Source organism: Marmota flaviventris, chromosome X (assembly GCF_047511675.1).
Source record: "Marmota flaviventris isolate mMarFla1 chromosome X, mMarFla1.hap1, whole genome shotgun sequence".
In the NCBI taxonomy this organism is placed as follows: Eukaryota; Metazoa; Chordata; class Mammalia; order Rodentia; family Sciuridae; genus Marmota; species Marmota flaviventris.
Window position 1 is genome coordinate 94,190,583 of NC_092518.1, and position 20,268 is coordinate 94,210,850.

The 20,268-nt window shown below is 43.9% G+C and overlaps 1 protein-coding gene across 3 annotated transcripts in view; it reads left to right on the plus strand.

Moving 5' to 3' along the window:
• Nucleotides 1-997: 997 nt before the first annotated feature.
• Nucleotides 998-20,268, plus strand: part of Tmem164 (transmembrane protein 164) — a 166,387-nt gene continuing 147,116 nt past the window's right edge. For all 3 annotated transcript variants that reach the window (XM_027930773.2, XM_071606684.1, XM_071606685.1), the window contains exon 1: nucleotides 998-1,470. In XM_027930773.2, coding sequence (XP_027786574.1) covers nucleotides 1,084-1,470 — 387 coding nt within the window. In that variant the 5' untranslated portion in view covers nucleotides 998-1,083. The remainder of the gene's footprint in view (nucleotides 1,471-20,268) is intronic.

Genomic DNA, 20,268 nt, shown 5'->3' on the forward strand with positions numbered 1-20,268 from the left:
GGGGAGCCCAGCGCCGGGGCGCGGGGAGTGCAGGAGCAGAGCGGTGGCCCGAGGCAGGGCCACGGGCCGCGCTGCCGGTGAGTGGAGCCCTGAGGGGCGCCGCGGCCGGTCCCCAGGGCCGGCGGGAGGCGCGGGAAGATGCGGCCGCGCCGGGGCGGAGTGGGGGGGCCGGCTGTAGTCCAGCCCCTGGCTGGCCCGGCCTCCCGCCCTCCCGCCCTCCCTCTCGGCTTCCTCCCGCCGCTGCCCGCGCGAGGGGGGCAGGTCCCGGGCGGGCCGCGGGCTGAGGGTGGTGCAGCCGGGAGGGCGGGAGGCTGGGGCCGGGGGTGGAGCTGGGGGGCTCGGGGGTGTACCCGGGGGCGGGAGGCTGGACCGGGACGGCTCTAAATTGGCTGGAGGGGCCCGTCGGCGGCGAAGTTGCTAGCTGGGGGCAGAGACGGCCACGCGGTTGCAGGAGTAAGAGATCCCCCTGTGGAGTGCGTGAGACGAGGACTCCGGCGTCCCTGCCCTCCCAGTCGCCCTCCCCGCCTGCCCGGCCCCGCGAGCCCCTCTCCTAGCCTCCGCGTGTCCCCTCGCTCTCACCCGCTTTGCCCCCCATCCTGCGGTTCCCTCAGGCGGCACTGCAGGGTCCCCTCGGCCCCCGCCCTGACCCTCTCGGCCTTTGGCTTCCCTGACCCCTGCTTGCTTCGCCACTGCCCCTGTTCCCCTTTTCTTCCCTCGCTAGTTACCCCTCCCTCCCCGCTTCGTTAATTCCCGATGCAATTGCCTCTTTGAGACCTTTTTTTTTTTTTTTTTCCTCTCCTTCCTTTTAGATTGGCCAACGGCTCCTTTCAACCCTGCCTCGTTGGTGGCCACTGGAGAAGCGCGGGGGGCTCCCCAGACAGCCGTGGGGACAAGTTAGAGCCAGCACTTTACCCCGGGCCTCGCGTGTAGATTCCCTTCCCCTGCTCTAGGTGCCCCGGTGTCTGGAGAGGGGTGCAGGGGTGTGCCCTCCTTACATGTTCCAGTACCCGGGCAACCCTCTGGGCTCGTGTTCCATCTCACTCTTGCTTCCTGCACAGTGGTCAAGGGGAACCACTTTGCATCATGTCCCGGTATAGCTACCATAGTCTCCTGGACTGGCTCTATGGGGGCGTGGACCCCAGTTTTGCAGGCAATGGGGGCCCCGACTGTGCTGCCTTCCTCTCTTGGCAGCAGCGGCTGCTGGAAAGTGTGGTGGTCCTGACCCTGGCCCTGTTGGAGATCCTGGTGGCCCTGCGGCACATCCTGAGGCAGACGGAGGACGGTAGGGGTGTCCGTGGCAGCCAGCCACAGCAGGTGACCCAGCGGCCCGATGAAGGCAAGGAGAGCCTGAGCAAGAATCTGCTCTTAGTAGCCCTGTGCCTGACCTTCGGGGTGGAGCTGGGCTTTAAGTTCGCCACCAAGACCGTCATCTACCTGCTCAACCCCTGTCACCTGGTCACCATGATGCATGTGAGTCTGTTGACTTTTTCCTGGGCAGCCTGAGTGATACAAGTCATTTGTGTGCTCAGGACACTCGGTAGTATAGAGCACCTCATCCCTATGGGAAGTGGGACCCTTAAAAATGATTTTCCAATGAGTGGCTGCCTTTGTGCCCATTTCAGATTTGGCTTTGCACAATGTGTGGTCAGCCCCGCAGTGGAGGTGAGGAACCCTGTGTCTCAACCTGAGAACCGCTGGCACTCAGGCCAGTGGCCCCTCCTCTCTCTGCCCTAGCCTGGCCTTTTACATACAGGAAGTCCTGCCCCAGCCAGGTGCCCTTTTTGAATCACATCTGTGGACCATGGCCCAGCCCTTTTGCCTTTGGTGATAGTTCAATTTTCAGTGGCCTGGTGACACTCTTTCCCAAGGTTGTCACATAAACTTCCTTGTCTCCACTGTGGTACTTTGGGGAAGTACTTTTACGGGTTTCTCTTAGTGACTCTTTCATTGGGGAGTTTCTTGGGAGTGAGGTGTGCCTTTGAGTTCTGAGGCACTGGAGCTGCCCCAGGCTCCTCCTTCTCTCCTCCCCCTCGCGGCCGCCGCCGCCTCCCGCGTCCCTCCTCCCAACGGGTGCAACCTCTCGCCCCCACCCACCCACCACGTCCTCGGGCCACCACTACCCCTGAAACAGGCCCCAGGCTGACTCATGAACTTTGGGCTGGTGATCTCTATCTGGTGAGAGGATATTTACAATTTTCAAACTTCTCCATCTTATCACTCTGTCTCCTGTGGTTATGGTCCAGAGGTGCTCAGAAAGCTGATTTCTTTACCTCCTCAGCTTCTACCCATTAGTGATGCTAAGGAAAACAAAAGGGATTGAAAAGGAAAGTTGCCAGATACATAAAAATAATCTGGGTGAGGACCAAGCGTGAGACGGTCTTTCTGTACTCAGCCTGTGCAGTGTGCAGAGATGTTCTGAAGCTATAAAATCATGGAGGAGGAGGAGGAGGAGGAGGAGGAGGAGGAGGAGGAGGAGGAGGAGGGGGAGGAGGAGGAGGAGAGGAGGAGGAGGAGGAGGAAGAAAAAGAAGAAGAAGAAGAAGAAGAAGGGGATAGGGGGAAAGCAATCTGTCTTTAGATTTCAGGCTGAGAAAACCTGGTACATTTTCTTTAGGGGCAGTTTTGAAACCCGTCATTAGCATCTTTATTGCTTTTGTATTTGTAGAAGGTTATTCTCAGGAGACTTGAGGAGGTTGAGATTATTATCTCCATTTTACAGCCTTGGCAGCACTCAGGGATGGAAGGTCACTTGCCTGCAGCCAAAAGATGAATTAGCCTCTGGGATGAAAAGCAAACCCATCCTCTGAAGTTACAAGCTGTCAATCCCAAAGTGGGGGTGTCAGTGGGTGGTGGGGCAGTCCTTTGGAAGGCCTGGGCAGATGAACATGGCAGATGAGCATACATGGCACTGTCTCCTTGTGGCTCAGATACTTGCTAGCTCTGTGTGCAGTGCCTGACTCAGTTTCCCAGTCTGTAAAATGTGGTGAACGATCTGTGGCCTATTCCCATTTTGCAGATGTGGCAAGAAAGTATGAATAGTTTTGGAATAAGGAGGCTGTTATTGATTGGGTGACTGTAATCATGGAACGGAGCTGGTGTGGGCAGCAGTATTTCAGAAAAGGTTTCTTGGGAAGTGATGTTATTCACAGGAAGTCCAGGGCTGTCCAGCTATACCTGCTGTATAAATTTGAGCCAGTCCTCTTTCTTTTTCTTTTTTTATGAATGGGCTTTTTGTTAAAGAGAGAGAACAACGTACCTCAGCTGCTGTGTGAGGCTCTCAGGACAGGAGTGTTTTTTAGGATGGCAGGTGATGAGGGTCAGAGGGTAGCCCTTTTACAAAGGGGTCTTGAGGCCTCTGGCTAGAAAGTCAACAAAGGACTAAATTAAGCCTCACTGGGACTGATGCTGGTGTGAACATATCAAAGATAGCACCATGGTTTTTAGAGGAATGATTTTTAGAGGCTTTTAGAAGACTCAGGAGACCTAGGTATGGCATCAATTGGTTGTATGACTTTAAGGGAAAGTTGTCTTCCTGGGCCTCAGTTTTCCTATCTGTAAAATGAGGCAGAGTAGCACTTCCAGCTCTTGACAGTCATGTGTTGTGATTCTTTCATTCATAAGAAGTAGATGGGAATGCAACCGAGAGCTAGTGTGAAAGGTTTTTCATCTCCATTTTCCAAAAAAAGAAAACTAGTTTCTTCTCTGTGGAGTTTAGTTAGCCAGTCCCTATTCATCTTTTTAAAAAAATTTGTATTTTTTAGGTATACATGACAGTAGAGTGTATTTTGACATATTAAACATACATGCAGTATAAATTATTCTAATTAGGATCCCATTCTTGTGGTTGTACATGATGTGGCGTTTCACTGGTCATGTATTCATATATGAACATTCTACTGTCTTTCCTATTCTTATCTCTACCTATTTATCTTTTGCACTGTGTGTCTCCCCAGTAAAGTAGGCTCGACCACACCACTCTTGGGCCCACATTCAGAGGATGATGATATTTGGGGGAGAGGTGGATATTTGGGGAATTGTGAACTGATTCTTGTCACCTGTGCTTTTTCTATTGTCCTGTGCTTAGTTTAAACACTGAAGCTGTAAGGTGGGGATATGAATCATGAATGGAGTCATGCTGAGGAATTTTTGAGCCTCATCAGGATTATAATCCTATGCTGATGACCCCTAAATAATTCTTTTTATGCCATTTAAATAGTGACCTCTGGCCCATGAGAGGACCTAGCCTTTGATATCCAACTTTCCATACCTTCTGTGTGGCTCTTCCCTGGAAGAAGGAACATATAGATTTTTAAAAGTTGCTGTGTATCCTAGTAAAAATTAACAAAAGATGGTTGGGAACAATTTTCTGACTTGGTTGCAGCAATGACTAATGATAATATGTAAGGTTAATAATACCATGCATTTATCTAGCACTTTACTATTTATAAGGCACTTTCATATGCATTATATTATATGGGGTTGTGATAGATCAGCTTGAGACTAGAGAAAGAAATGTTAAAATGTTTCTCATGACTGTATATTCCAAGGGGAAGATAGTATATATAAAGAAATGCTTTGGTAAGTGAATCAGCTGAATTAGGCTATATTGTAATAGTATATTCTGCGGAGTTTAGGAGTCCAGAAAAGGAAAGGGAGATGTTAACTGAAGTAAAAGGAGTAGCTTAGCAAAGGACATTTCTTCTTCTTTCTCTCTCTCTTTTTGCAAGGGATTGAACACAGGCTCTCACACATACTAGGCAGGAACAAGGGGCATTTCTGCTATGTGACTCCAACCCATTGACTATTTTGGTTTTGTAGAAAGGCCTTCTTCCTCAGAGTCAGTATAAGTTTGTAACAAGGGCTATATTGCTTTTGGGATAGGAACTAGAAAAGTTGGAGGGAAACTGGTTATCTTCTCTATCTCCCATTTTTCAGTCTGAAAAATATTCATTCCCAGTGCCTTGTCACACAGACCCTCATCATAGTCACGCTGCTGTCAGGTGACTGCCAACTGTAGTAGCATAAGGAAGGGCAGTACTTACGTCTGAATTATTCTTTTTTTAAAATATGCCAATTTTTTAAACTTTATTTATTTTTATGTCGTGCTGAGGACAGAACCCAACCACTGAGCCACATCCCCAGCCTATTTTGTATTTTATTTAGAGACAGATCTCACTGAGTTGCTTAGCGCCTTGCTATTGCTGAGGCTGGCTTTGAACTCACAATCCTCCTGCCTCAGCCTCCTGAACTGCTAGGACTATGGGCATTACATCACTACTCCCGGCCGAATTATTCTTGATTACTGTTCCTGCTGCTGGCTTTCTGTTTGGTCTCATCAGATTTCTTAGGGGTCCTGGGACTATAGACTTATAGAGGGTTGTAGGATTGAAGTAGTACAGGATCAACAGCTCACTTACAGCCTGAGATGTTTGGGGGTTCTCACGATCAGCAAGTATCAAGGATGTCATGCCACTGTTAACACCCCTTGCTGAATATCGATGATGTCTACCAAATGTACCAGTATGCATGGCCAGTCACTCCCCTTTTGCCTATGATTTTAGCCGGTATGTATGACAGGAAATGAATGTACTTGATTGTGCTGTTTACCCCAAATCCCCTTACAGTTAGTAGCAGAGGTGGCCTGAGATATTAGCTACTCCAGGGAGAATCTGGACTTAGCAGGAAGAGATTCTATAGCTATTTAAATCTTAAAAATCATGTACAGGTATGAATATATTAAAATGAATCCCACTATTCTGTGTAATTATGTACCAATAAAAATTTTTAAAAGTCAACTACAAAAAGTAGTAACTAATTCACAAACATGAATAAACATAAAATTAAACATCTATGTTGAAAATACATTTATTTAGTATTCAGTGATTCTTTTTCAGGCTAGTTTTATTTTTATTTTTTTGAATTTATAATGACTATCAAAATAAACTGAGTTCTTGGACTTCAAAAAAATTCTATAGTTTCTCAGCAGAAGGGTTAAAATGCCAGCTTAGCTAAAAGATTAGTGGCCTTGATTAATGGCCCTGTATCTTCCTTGAGTCCAGTTATGTTGTTTTTGTCTTAAGAACTTAATGAAAAGATCCCTTTTTGGATGTCTTGTTTAACTGCCCAATGCCTGATGGTTCTGTATGTATCTGTGCCAACAGCTCCTGGTTAGGCATTGGACTTAGGAGAGCATACCATATGCCATTTAACTCTTAATGCCTTTGTACATAAAGCCAGGTTGGACATTTGGCAAATAGTAATTGATGCCATTGACCCTTTTAATCCAAGCTACTGTCTTTTTGCCAAAAATACTGAGCCCCATTCTTTTTTAGAATTGCCACTCCTATTTGACTTTCTGTCTTTAGAAGTTTGATTTCCACCAAATATGACTTATCTGCTTTGGGTTCACCATTTGATTTTCTTATTTACTTCCTCCTCCTTGCTAAAAGTGTGGAATGGCATGTACTCAAAAAATTCTGAGCTTTTGGTGACATCCTTTGTAACTCAGTAAATATACACTGGTGCATTCCAGTTACCATGTGATAGATTTGTTTTAGAGAAAACCTGATAGATTTGAGGACTAGGATTTTTCTTTTACCCTTTGGGTTTAGACCAGACACATACCTCCTCATTTCCCATCTGTTGTCTGGAGCACTGATTACTCTTCCTGCTTGGAATCAACATTGGTGGGTAATGGGTTCAATGAGGGATCTGCAGACAGCTTATCAGATGGACTGTGTCTGTATCATCAATCTAGGGGGATGGGAGGGGATGGTATTTATATGGGCCTTGGCAGTGAGGCATGATATTCCTTTTTAGTTTGTTTTATTTCTCCCTCATCAAAGGAAATTTGCAGAGAATTTTCCCATCTTTCACTGTTAGAGTCTTTTGGGGGTGTTCATTATAAAGAAGGGTCATGTGGATTAGTTGATTAAACGACCCACAGTCAGCACTGGGATTTAAAATTATGACAGTTGTTTTGCTCATAGCTTGCTGTGGGAACCTGAGCAAATTACTTAACCTTTTCCTATCCTAGTCTTCTCTATGAAATGGGCCACATGGAAACAAAACATTTTAATCCTCTGAAGAACTATAATCACTTAAACAGAGAAGCTGGGAATCGGGGTGTGGAGGCACATGCCTGTAATCTCAGCTGCTGAGGAGGCTGAGGCAGGAGGATCAGGGGTTCAAAGCCAGCCTCGGCAACTTAGTGAGGCCCTAACCAACTTAGCAAGACCCTGTTTCAAATAAAAAATAAAAATGGCTGGGAATGTGGCTTGGTGGTTCATGGGTTTAATCCCACAGCCAAAAAAAAAAAACAAAGCAAAGCAAAAAAAAACACATACACACATACAAAACAACAACAACAAAACCAAAAACAGAAGTTGGGCAGAGCTGATTAAAACTGACAGATGACCAATGCAGTTTTACTGCAGATTCTGACTAACAAATCTCATCTCCATTTTACCTTTCTCAATAGCTGCTAGAAGTCATTCCTGTAATGATTTCAGTTGCTTTTCTCTGGATTCTTGCCCATGTCTGCATACTCTTGTAATGCACAGCATGTAAAACTGGATGCCGTAACTCTTACCAGAGGTCCAGCCTGCACCAAGCAGAGAGGAAAGATTTTCTTCCCAGCCTTTTCATGCCATGCACCTGTTATTACAACCTAGCATCACGCTTGCTTTTAAATAACCGTATGTTGCTGGCTTCTACTCAATGGGTGATCCACAGGCTCCTTGGAATTTTGTCCCTTTGCCATAGATGTACCACCTTCTCAGTCTTTGTGGGATTTCTTTTGGATCCCTTCCCTCTGTAAGTACTCTTCTGAAGATTCTCTATGAAAACTTTTTAGATGATTCTGACCTGAATCCAGTTATTTGTGTCATTCTAGGAACACCTTTTGTCCTCCTTTTCCAGCCCTCTGACTACTTCTTGGAGTATTGGGTTCAAGAACTTGGGAATAGCTCAGTGGTAGAGTGTGCACTTAGCATGTGTGAGGCCCTGGGCTTTATCCACAGCAATACAAAAATGGATCTTTAATGTATACCTTTGTGTGCGAGTAGATAATTTTGTGTTTGGCTCGGTTGCCTGTTTTTACATGTTTCTTCATTCTCTAGCGTTAGCAGGAGCAATTTTTACAAGGAAAGGCATACAGCAGTGTAACTCCCTGCAGAGCTGAATATAATACTGTACATGTACATTAATTGTTTAATATGTGCTGGATAATGATGACTGACTGAGTGATCGAGCTGAGTTTTTACTTTTCTTTTTTCTTTCCCTTCTGGTGGCCCTGTCTGTGTTCCCTTGAGGCCTCATGGAAATAGTTCCTGGGTCTATTGTGCCCATTAAGAGAATCTTTCTGTCTGTTTTTTGAAATACATGAGAGAGGCAGTCTCAGCTATAGCTCACATCTTTTTGTAGAATTTCCATCACAAAGAACTGGTTATTAAAACTGTAGTCCATTCTCACCCAATGTATCTGTTCACTTTCATTTTAATCAGGAAATTATGCTATTTGCTCTAGGTCTTAATCCCTTGGGAGACATTTGGACAGGCCAAATTTCTTCTCTTGCATCTTAATATCATATAAAGAAAAAGAATGTTATTAGGTCAGTAACTCCCTTTTCCTTTTTACTCCCCTTCGGTACTTTTCAGTGGGTATCTCATTGTCAATGTGCTTTATCAAAATATTCTCTACAAGAAGCACCGAATTTCTCAGCTTCTCCTAGTCTTTTGTATCTTTTTCAAATGTAATTTTTTTGTGTTGTTGTGCTGAGGATGGAACCCAGGGCTTTGTGCATGCTAGGCAAATGTTCTGCCATGGAGCCACATCTCCAGTCCCAGTCAACCCCACAGCTTTTGTTACATTGAAATATCTTGTCTCAAATGTTCTTCTCCTCCCTGTAACTGATCAAATGGACACAAAGAAACCATGAGTGTGGAGAGCACTAATTGTGGAACTCCCTTTGTGAAAGAAATGTTTGGAATCTGGTTAGAGTACAGATGACTTGCATTTGCATGGCAATTCTGAGCAGGTCCACGGTAAGGATGGGAAACTGTATTTATAACAAGCTTCTTGGTAAATCGAATGTTAGTGAGCCTTGGACCCACTTTGAGAGACATTATCTGCTAGCTGAAGTATTAGGTGGGAAGTTGGCTCAAGTACTCCTCCCCGCCGGTGTGAGTCTGGGTGGCCTATGGGCTAGGCATTTAGTCTTCTGGCAACACCATCATGTAGGTGTTAGATGGTGTGTTTCAAATTAGACATTGAGCTCCCCCAGTTATTGCAGGGTAGGTTTTAAGGTTGTTGTGGAGTATCATGAGTTATGTCATCAGTTATTTCAAGCAGGCCTCCTTTGTCCCCTTTAGGGCCTTCTACATTCCCTTCCTCCCATCTCTAGGATCTGTAGGGATTAACAAGAGGGAATGTTGACACCTGGTTGTTGTAGGTTAACTCTGTTTTCAAGACTCTTGTTTGAAATGCTCATGGGAATTTATTTATTTTGGCATTTAGTCAACAAATGCTCACTGAATGCCTGTTATATGCCAAACATTGGAGCCAGGCACTGGAGATTCAAAGATAAATAAGAATCAGTCTTTGCTCTTGTATTGCTTACAATTGAAATGAGAAAGACAAGAAAACAGATCAACTGAATTACAGTATTACATGCACAGTGACAGATTTGAACAAAACACAGAGGGCCAAGGGTCTTTTTTTCCCTTAGTGCATTTAAGCAAAGCTTCTTAGAGGGGGTGACATTTGTGCTGGCTCATGCAGGAGGTATGTTAGCTCCAGGAGAATAAGGACTCTTCTTTGTCTTGTGTTCTGTTTTAGTGCCTAGAACAGGGCCTGGCTCTTATACATGCTCTACAAATGTGTGTGAATGAATGAGAACAGTGGAGGAAAGAAGGGAATTCAAGGCATAAGAAACAACGTGTGCTAATAAGGCATAGAGTTGCTTCCTTCTTCACAGGAAAGTATTTCAACTGTAACCTGGAGTCATTTGCATCTTATTGCAGGGGCACATTTGTTATTTCTCTCTCCACAAGCCAAGTGAAACTCTAGGAATGCTCTGTCATCTCTGGGATGTTGATGAGAGAACCACAGATGTTCATGAATTCTCAATAGGAGACTTGCAAGATAGAAAATTGTGTTCTCTTTGTTGTCCCAAGGAGGGCCCACATTGTCAAGGCCAGATGCATGGAACATTGAGGTTAATGAGCAGCCATTAAATATGAGAAGTTAGCAGGTATTCCACATGCAAACAAGAGATGCCTTTTAATGGCTCACAGGATAGTTGCTGCCCTTAGTAAGCTCCATAGCAGAACTGATGAAATAGGCATGTCTTCCTTCCTTTCCTCCCTGCCTCCTTTCCTTTTTCCCTCTCTCCCTCCCCCTTCCTTCCTTGCCTCCTTTTTCCCTTCTTAATTTCTTTTTTCTCTGAGATTGGTGCTGTCTTTTTACCTTTCTTTTTCATATTCTTCTGTTTCCAAGTCGCTCCACCTGACCCATCCCATCCAAGTTAGCCTCCTTCCAGAGTATTCTTTTTTTTTTTTTGGTACCAGGAATTGAACCCAGAGGGGCTTAATCACAGAGCCACAACCCCAGCCTTATTTTGTATTTTATTTAGAGACAGGGTCTTGCTGAGTTGCTTAGGGCCTCTATAAGTTGCTGAGACTGGCTTTGAACTTGCAATCCTCCTGCCTCCATCTCCCAAGTCACTGGGATTACAGGCATGCACCAGCATACCTGGCCTTCTAGAGTATTCTGAGCTCCAAAACAACCCCTTCTACCATTCAAACTGCCCATTTCATCAGAGGAGGTGTGACATCTGTCAGAGAATTGGCAGGAAAGCAATCCCATTGAAGAGATAACTGAATTGGGAATTGCACATAGACAGATTCCACTGGACATCAGGGACAGGATGAGTTTTAGAAATGGCCTTTTTACATAAACTTGATCTCTAATTGGTGGGCTGTATTGAGTGTTTTTGAGCAAGTGGCTTTTCCCTTATTCCTTGTCCAAGTATTGGCCTCTTTTCCTCCCCTTTTCTCCTAAGCAGGAGAACTGGGGTCATTAGTATCTTTCCATCCTGTTTGCTGACCCCCAGGGTATATTAATTTAAGTCCCTCTTCAAGGTGCTTGGATGCAGTGGTTACTCTAAAGGCAAGGGGAGGACCCCTCCTCTTCTGGATATCAGTGCTCTGTGCCCACTTAGCTCTTCCCAGCTGCATGGGGCAGGGCTTACACATCTGTCAGTGCATATTGTGTTAAAACCCTTGGAACCATTGCCAACCTGAGGAGGGTTTGGGGACTTCTTGGTTGGTTTTGCTTCCTGTATAGTAGCTGCTGGAGGAAATGATAGAGGGAGGAAGGTAGCATGAGTCTCATCCTGGGTTGGGTGGTTCTGAGGGAAGGAAGTAGGAGCCAGGAGGTGAGAGAAGATTGGCCTGTTTGGCAGAAACAGTGCAAGCTCTGGCCTGTGGCAGGTGTTTGGGTGGATAGGGAAGTGAGGAGTGATATCATCTGCAGTGGGGAGAGAAGGTAAGGGGAAGAATGAGCCCATCCTCATTCCATCCTAAACCGCCCCCCCCCCCATCTTCATCATAGAGCAGTTGTATCAACTTGGGGTGTATTTTGCCTGTGAGTTGAATTGCCTTTGCCAGTCGACCAGCTGTGTTTGCAGAAAGACTCTGGCTGACTGTGCTTTGGCTGTTGCTAGCAAAGAGACATTTCATTCAGGTACTGATTAAATAAGGCGCAGAGCCAGATTGCACATTAAGGCCCTTAACTATGGCTCTGGAAGCCCTGGGTAAACACTTATTAGATGTTCTGGGCAGAACTTTAGCACAGGCTGGTGGTGAGGTGTTATCTTCAGAAATCAGGTTGAGGGGAAATGGGGATGAGGAGACACTTCTAGAAAGTGGTTTAATCATCTTTTCCTAGATTAACCAGACCTAAGTTGCTGGCATGTATAGGAGGGGTACACAGGTGTCCTCATTTGCATGTACTTCCCAATTTCTTGCAAGGACTCTGCAGGTCTGGATTGGGATATAGCAAGCATCTTGACTAAGCAGGGCACTAGAAATACCTTCTTTTCATAATGCAAGTAAGTTCAGCTTAATGGAGAGAGCGTTTGGATCATATTTCCTGGATTTGGATTTGAGCTCCATCACCATGTGACCTCAGGCATGTTATTTAATGGTTCTGAATCTCAGTTTCACACTTTTGTAAAATGGAAAACTTATAGTACTTACCAAATAGGGTTGTTATGAGGATTAAATGAAATAATTTAAATAAAGACTTGAACAGAAATTCTGGCTCATTCTGTGCACTCAATAAATGTTAGCAGGTTTTAATAGTGGTAATAGCATTGCTATACATTTCAAGAAAGCACAGGTACACTGGGCAAGAATACAGGCTCTGAGGTGGTCACGACCTGGGTTCAAACCCCCCCCCCCCCCCACTATCTCATAATCCTAGGCAAGTTACTTAACCTTTCAGCCAGTTTCCACATTATAAAATAGAATAATCATACTTAAACAAACCAGACTTCTTGTGAGGACTAAGTGAGAAAATATTAGGAAAGCACTTGAGATATCTGGCATACAGTGCATATGCAAATATGTTTTAGCTGTGATGATGAGCAATGACAGTGGTCACTGCCACTGCCACCACAATGATGATGGTAATGATGACAGCTGTTGTCATTATCACTATGGGTGCTGCTACCACCAGCTTGGGTGCCTGGTATTGGGATAAAATGGTAGGGATTTGAAAAGGAAGGCAGATTTAAGAACCTCAACTAAGAAAATCTTCCCTGCCATATTTGTTTCATGCAAAGGGCAAAAATATGGTTCTGTGATGATCTCTGTTGGGCAAAATTGTGTGACCCTTTGAAGCCTAAGATCAGTTTTATGGATAATGTGAAGGTTTCCTTAGGTTACCCAGTACTTTTCGAAGAATTTGGATATGGCTCTCAATGATAGGAAGCTTGGCTTATTACTGATGTTCCTTATTACTGGGATGACTCCATGGTGCAAGCTGCCTTGAGGTGGGTAGTCTAGAAGACCAGTGAGTAGATGAGACAAGTAGGAAAGGTGGTTTTTGGTGGGTAGGGTGGGAATAGACAGATGAATGGGTTTACTTTTTCATTAATGTCTTTATTTATTTAGTTAGTTTTAAGTGGACACGATATCTTTATTTCATTTATGTGGTGCTGAGGATCGAACTCAGTGCCTCAAGCATGCTATGTGAGCACTCTACCACTGAGCCACAACCCCAGCCCCAAAATTCTTTTTTTGTGTGATTGAACCCAGAGCCTTGTGCATGCATGCGAGGCAAGCCCTCTACCAACTGAGATATATCCCCAGCCCTTCATTAATGTCTTGAGAGAAGTTCGACATGTTCCTTTGCCACCTGTTACCAAGGTTAGGTAATTATCAGAGGAGAAAGGCAGGTTATTTATTTATTTATTGGCATTGGGTATTGAATCCAGGGATACTTAACCACTGAGCCACATCCCCTGCCTTTTTTTTTGAGAGAGAGAGAGAGAGAGAGAGAGAGAGAGAGAGAGAGAGAGAGAGAGAATTTTTTAATATTTATTTTTTAGTTATTGGCGGGCACAACATCTTTGTTTGTATGTGGTGCTGAGGATCGAACCTGCGCTGCACGCATGCTAGGCGAGCGCGCTACCGCTTGAGCCACATCCCCAGCCCCAATCATCCCCTGCCTTTTTAAATTCTTTTATATTGAGACAGGGCTTCGCTAAGTTGCTGAGGCTAGCTTTGAACTTGAGATCTTCCTGCCTCAGCCTTCCAAGCAGCTGGGATTTCAGGCATACACCACTGTGCCCAGATAATTTATTTATTTATTTTGCAGTGCTAGGGATTAGACCCAGGGCCTTGTGCTAGACAAGCACTCTACCACTGAGATACATCCCCAGCCCAAATGGTGTTTTTTTTTGTTTTTGATTTTGTTTTTTGGTACGAGGGATTGAACCCAGGCATGCTCTACCACTGAGCCAAGTCACATCCCCCGAGCTTTCTTTTTTTTTTTTCTCTGAGACTCACCAAGTTGCCCAGGCTGTCCTGGAACTTGCTGTCTTCCTGCCTCAGCCTCCATAATTGATGGGCTTACAGGTGTGTGTCCCCATGCCCTGTGAAAGACAGGCTTCAAATGGATTGATATCTTAGCTGAAGGGGATGTGGAGCACAATGGAAAATGTACTGCATGAGGGAGCCCATTTCATTGTGTCTTTCCTTACACATCAGCAAATGGACAGAAAAAAATACACAGTGCCTCTTACATCTCTGGGATATGGTGAACTTCTACTGTGGCCGGGTAATCCCAGTGACTTGGGACGTTGAGGCAGGAGGATCGCAGGTTTGAGGCTAGCCTCAGCAACTTAGTGGGGCCTGCCTCAAAACAAAGGGACTGGGGATACAGGTCAGTGGTAGAGCACTCTTGGGTTTAATCTCCAGTACCAAAACCTGTAAAAGAAGACCTGCAGTTGTGTTTTAGAATAGACTATGCTCAGAGGCCTAAGCCATCAGACTCTAGAGGAAGGTCCCTTTAAGTGAAATGTTCCAGGGCCTAGACCTTTTTCAGGTGACTTTACAGCCTGGGGGTGGGGCTGTTCTGCTCCACCTAGGCCACTGAAAGACCCTTGGGCATATTCCCAAGCATTGTGGATAAATAGGCAGTTTCTTAGTCTTGGGGTTGAGGATTGAGAAGGGTAAGGTCATATTTTCTGTAATAATCCTGGTTTCCTAGGAGGAGCTGATTTAGAGGGCACATCTAAAACAAACAACAACCCAAAGAAACAGCACCTTTTAGAAATTAGCTGTGGGAGTTCAGTGCTTTGAAGACCCAAGGAAGATTGCAACAAAGGGTCCTCTTAATATCAGCACTTGTTACTTCTTAGTTTGCATTTGTTAAGAGTTTCCTTTTTAAGCTCCAAGCACTTGAGTGTGTGTGTGTGTGTGTGTGTGTGTGTGTGTGTGTGTGTCCTGGCCCTTTATTCTTTTCCCTTGCACTTTATTCTCTGCACTCTGCAGGAGTGTCGCTAAGGGTCAGGTGGACAAGTGCCTCATTATCTTCAGTGCCTTCACACTTGGCCCCTAGGACAGCCTGCATGGGCATTGTTCCCTATTTCATGGGCTCCCAGTCCCATGGGAAAGGTGGGCACCCTGAGGAAAGGTGTTGGTTTTACCTTTGGCTCTCTGTTCTGTTGTGTGGCAGCTCACTTGACTCTGCTTTGTAGTTGAGATTTTAGAATAGGCCCACAAGCCAAGACCAAGTGCCATTGTTTGCTTGTAGGGTTTCTGGCCAGTTAGCGAAAAGAAATGATTGATCCCCAGCCCTGTGACTGTCCTCCATAGGCAGGCCTCTTAGGAGGAGTGCTGCCTTGGGTGAAGTAGTCAGGATGACCTTTTAGGTCTAAGGCTACATTAAATTCATGGAGAAGAATGTGAAACCTGATGTCTTGCAGGGTCTCCTGACTGGCTAGGTCATGTTTGGCCATATCTCACAGCCAGTGTTGTGTTTGCTCAGATGGACACAGGTTGAAACCAGGCTAGGATCAGCTTCCCAGATTTCTTACTCCCTGCTTTGGGTCTGTCCTGAAAAACAATTTGCAAAGTACATTGTGGCCTGCACCTGTTTGTTGTTTTTTTTTTTTTTTTTAAATCACTCTTTTGCTCAGTCGGTGGGTGAACTGGGATTCAGTCCTGGCTTCTGCCACTTGCATTCTTTCTTTGTGTCTCCCCTTGATGTAGGGTTCTGATTTTCTAGTCATAACAGTCTATGGACTTTAAGGGCATAGACTTCAAGGGCCCTGCTTACTTGGGGCGTCCCTCAGACCTGTGAACCCAGAACAGATTCAGATGTGCAAAAAAGTATCGAGTTTAGGATGAAGAGCTGACTGTAATTTTTGGTTATTTTGTATACTCTGTGAAAAGTTAGTAGCAGTAGTGATAATAACACTTGTAACATTTTCGAGCACTTATTAAATATGCTCCAGACATGGTGCTAAGTCTGCTGCCTGTATATTACCTCATTTGCAGCCTTCCATAAAGGTCATTTTTATTTTATCTAATTCTTTGTTTTGCTTCTGGCTCAATTCCCCTTTTGTTGACTTGTAGACACAGGATATTCTGGCAATACTTTCTCAGATTGTTGAAACAACAGAGTGATATGAAGTCAAAGCTGAAAGAAACCTCAGAGATCAGCTCAAGAGATCTCCTTCATCCCTTCTCCTCATTTTCCACTGACACCCAGAGAGGTAAAATTATTGCACAAAGTCACACAGCTAAGTTGAAACAGATCTGAGTCTCCTGACTTCCAGATTGGTGTCTGTCTATAATGCTACACCTGACTGCTTTCTATTCCTAACCATTGCAGCATAAAAGAAACTGGGCTTTTGTTCTTATCCACTTAGAGAAATGGAAATCCTGTGGTTTGGGGGTTTTGGTTATGTAGAGGATCAAATCTAGGGCCTTATACATGCTAGGTAAACTTTCAACCCCTGAAATATTCTTCCTGTCCCAGAAAGCTTATTTTTTTTTTTGAAAATTTTATTCATTGCAATAATTTTGGAGGAAGGATACTGGAGATTGAATCCAAGGGTGCTGTACTACTGATATACCTCCCAACCTTCTTTCTTTCTTTTTGTTGCTGTTGTTCTTTTTAGATATACATGACAGAAGAGTATATTTTGACATATTGTATATACATGGAATATAACTTATTCTAATTAGGATCCCATTCTTGTGGTTGTATGTGATGTGGATATTTCTTTTTATATATAAATTTTGAGATAGGTTCTCACAAGCCACCTGTCTACCTGACTGGTGTAGTGATTGCTTTTTCAGTTTGGTTTTCTGTCTCAGATTCTTCTGTTTCACAGAGGAGCCTGGTCCCAGTGCCATTATTGCTTGCAGCTTGCCTTGGGCTGGTGGTCTAGGGAGACATGTATGCAAATGAGCCTATGTGTAGAGCCAGTTAGACCTGTCTTCAGATATTGGTTATTTAGAAATGAGACCCATTCAGCAGTACATACAAACTAAGGTCATCACTTCCTCCAAATAGAGACCTGCATCAAACTGTTTGAGGCTTCAGGGCAACATATCAAAATCAGAATCCAGAACATTCGTCTAGCCAAAGCGACAAGGGCCAAAGAAGAAAAAGGTCAAAAAAATATCCTGCCAGCCCAGTGAGAGAGGTCAGTTTATAATTAACTGGTTGACAAAAATATGTAGTTTTGGCTGGCCAGGTAGCCTGTCTGTGCTCTAATCTTATATAATAAGACATGTACTGTACTAGTTAAGTGTGCAGGCTCTAGATCCAGACTACCCAGGTTTAAATCCCAGTTCTGCTGCTTTCTAGCTGTGTGGCCTTGGGTAAATTAATTGACACCTCTGGACCTGAATTTTTTCTTTTCTGATGCTTTCAGAGTTCATTATTTTTACTGTTTGTTGCCACACAAATATACCTAATATCTCTGGGCCTGTTTCTTATCTGCATAATGGGGATAATTTTGCCATCTATTTTGTGGGGTTATTGTAAAGATTAAATGCATGACTGCATGTGAAGCATTTGGAACAGTGACATATAGCAAATGTTCAGTATATATGAGCTAGGGTTTTTCTCATCTGTAAGATAGGGATGATCTCTACCCTTCTTTTTTTTTTTCAGAGATTAAACACAAATCACCATCTTTTGAGAGCATGAGCATTCAAAGCTTTATTAGCCTGATATTTTGGTACTCAGATGTTGGTGGGTATTTCCTTGGTAGTCTGGCAGAAGAGAGAATGGTGCCTTTATAAGTGCAGTTGTGTAAATGCTGGGAATGTCAAGCAATGTAGAGCCTGCTTTTCTCTCCCACTGTCCTCTAGGGGCCTTGAAAACTATGCATCCCCAGAAAAGTGGTTGGAGGGTTTGGAAAGAAAAACAAGGATTGTTATGATACTCTTCCTAGAATGCTCCTCTTAGTTAATGGCATTGAAGTCCATCTAGTGACCCAAGTTAAATCCCTTGGGACCCTTGCTAATATTTTTCCTCCCCTTCTTCCTCCCCTCCATCTCCACAGTCTGAGTCATCTTGAATCTGTCTTTCATTATCTCTTCCATCTGTCTCCTCCTTCTTTCATTCTTCTGCCCTAGTTGTTTTTGTTTATCATCATCATCATCATCATCATCATCATCATCATCATCATTATCATCATCTGTCTTATTATAGTAGCCTCCTGATAGATCATCCCTCCTCAGGGCATCTTCCTGCTCCATCTTTTGCACAACTGCAGAAGGATACAAGCAAATTGCATGTTGGGTCATGCCATTCCTTTCCTCAGAAGCCTCCAATAAGTCCCCATTGCCTTCAGCAGGCATGGCAGACACAGAGATGCATACTTTATGGTATCCCTGGCCAGCTATGCCAATTAGCTATAGGCATGCTTTCCCAGGGAGTACTAGGTTCAAATTTTTTTAGCATAGCTTTCTAGACAGTCACTTATCAATTAGACAGAGCTGACAGATAGACTGACAGATAAACCCTTTAGAGGAAACCTGAACTTCTTACACTAGGATTCAGGATCTTCTATGCTTTATTTCCAACATTTTCAGCCTTGTCTTCTAATATCTATTTTTTTTAATGTGTGTGGTACTGGGGTTTGAACACAGGGGCACTCTAACACTGAGCTACATCCCCAGCCCTTTTTAATTTTAAAATAAGTTCTTGCTAAGTTTCCCAGACTGGCCTTGGACTTGCAATCCTCCAGTATCAGCCTCCTGGGTTGCTGGGATTACAGGAGTGCACCACTGTGCCTGTCTGTTCCAGTTCATTCTTCCATGAATTCTTGATCTAGCCACATGCATGATGTACTTAGAGTTTATACTGTGTTCATGTTGCACCCACAATCAGAAGTATTCTTTCTTTTTCTGTTGAAATGCTAGTCATCATTCAAAGCTCAGCTCAAACACTCCAAGTAAAGCTGTCTTCTAGCTTCCAAGCCAGATTTAGTTACTCTTGTCTATTTGGCCTGATATTATGTAATTATTTATGTAGAATGTGTGTTCCCTAAATGCAAACTCTGATTTTTATTTTTTTTTTAATCCCCACAACTTCTGGTACATTTTAGACTCCTAATTTTAAAACAAAATTTAAGGAAGACTAGTCCAGTCCTTTTGTTTTTCAGATGAGTAGACTGTGAGTTAGAGAAAAAAGTCATGAGTTCATTTTCGGATTCTTTAAGTTTCAGATGTTTGAGACGTGGAAGCTGGAATGTCCCAGGGGCAAACTGAATTGTGCTTGTGGCTAAAAATGTCCATTTAGGAGACATTTGCTTAGAGAATATAAAGGAGAAAATGAGGGCATCTTAAAAGCCAGAGAAGAGAAAGAAGAACATTCTAGGAAATGTCTACTTTTGGAGGACAGAAAGAAGGCTCAGTGAAGGAACAGTCATTGAAGTAGTAGAATGAGGCCCCAAAGTGGAAGTTGTTTCAGGGAGCAGGAGCTAGTCCTCTATGTCATGTGGGGCAAAGAGAATGAGACCAAGGAGGGACTGAGGAAAGACCTGGCCCTTATGGCCAGCTTCCCCACCCAATGTTGATAAATAGAGAACATTGAGAAACAGCCTATCAGTAATAGAATTGGTAAATTTTTGGACAGTGGAGTATTATCCTGCTTTTAAAAAAGGGAGACTGAGCTGGGCATAGTGGCATATGCCTGTAATCCCAGGGACTCCAGACATGGGAGGCATAGGCAGGAGGATCTCAAGTTCAAAGCAGCCTCAGCTACTTAGCAAGGCCCTAAGGAACTCAGCAAGACCCTGTCTCTAAATAAAATATCAAAAAGGGCTGGGGATGTGGCTCAGTGGTAGAATACCCCTAGGTTAAATCCAAAGAATTCTCTTCCCACCAAAAAAGAAAACATGAGGCTAATGTGTGTTTTAACTTTGAAAGATATTCATAATATATTGTTAAAATCTTTAAAAAAATATAGTTGGAGAATAATAGGTGTGATGGAAACCCGTTTTCTGAAAAAAACCCAACTAATTCCTTTATATATGCATGTTTATGAACATATTATAAAAGTCAAGAAGAATCTATATCAAACTGTGCTTATTCAGAGTGATAAAGGAAGGGGGACACTCTCACTTATTACATTCATTTTTGTATTGTTTAAATTTAAGTACAGGTTAGTAATTAAGAAAAATATTTAAAGAAAGCAAGCTAGGAGTATATAGCTCAGTGGCAAAACACATGCT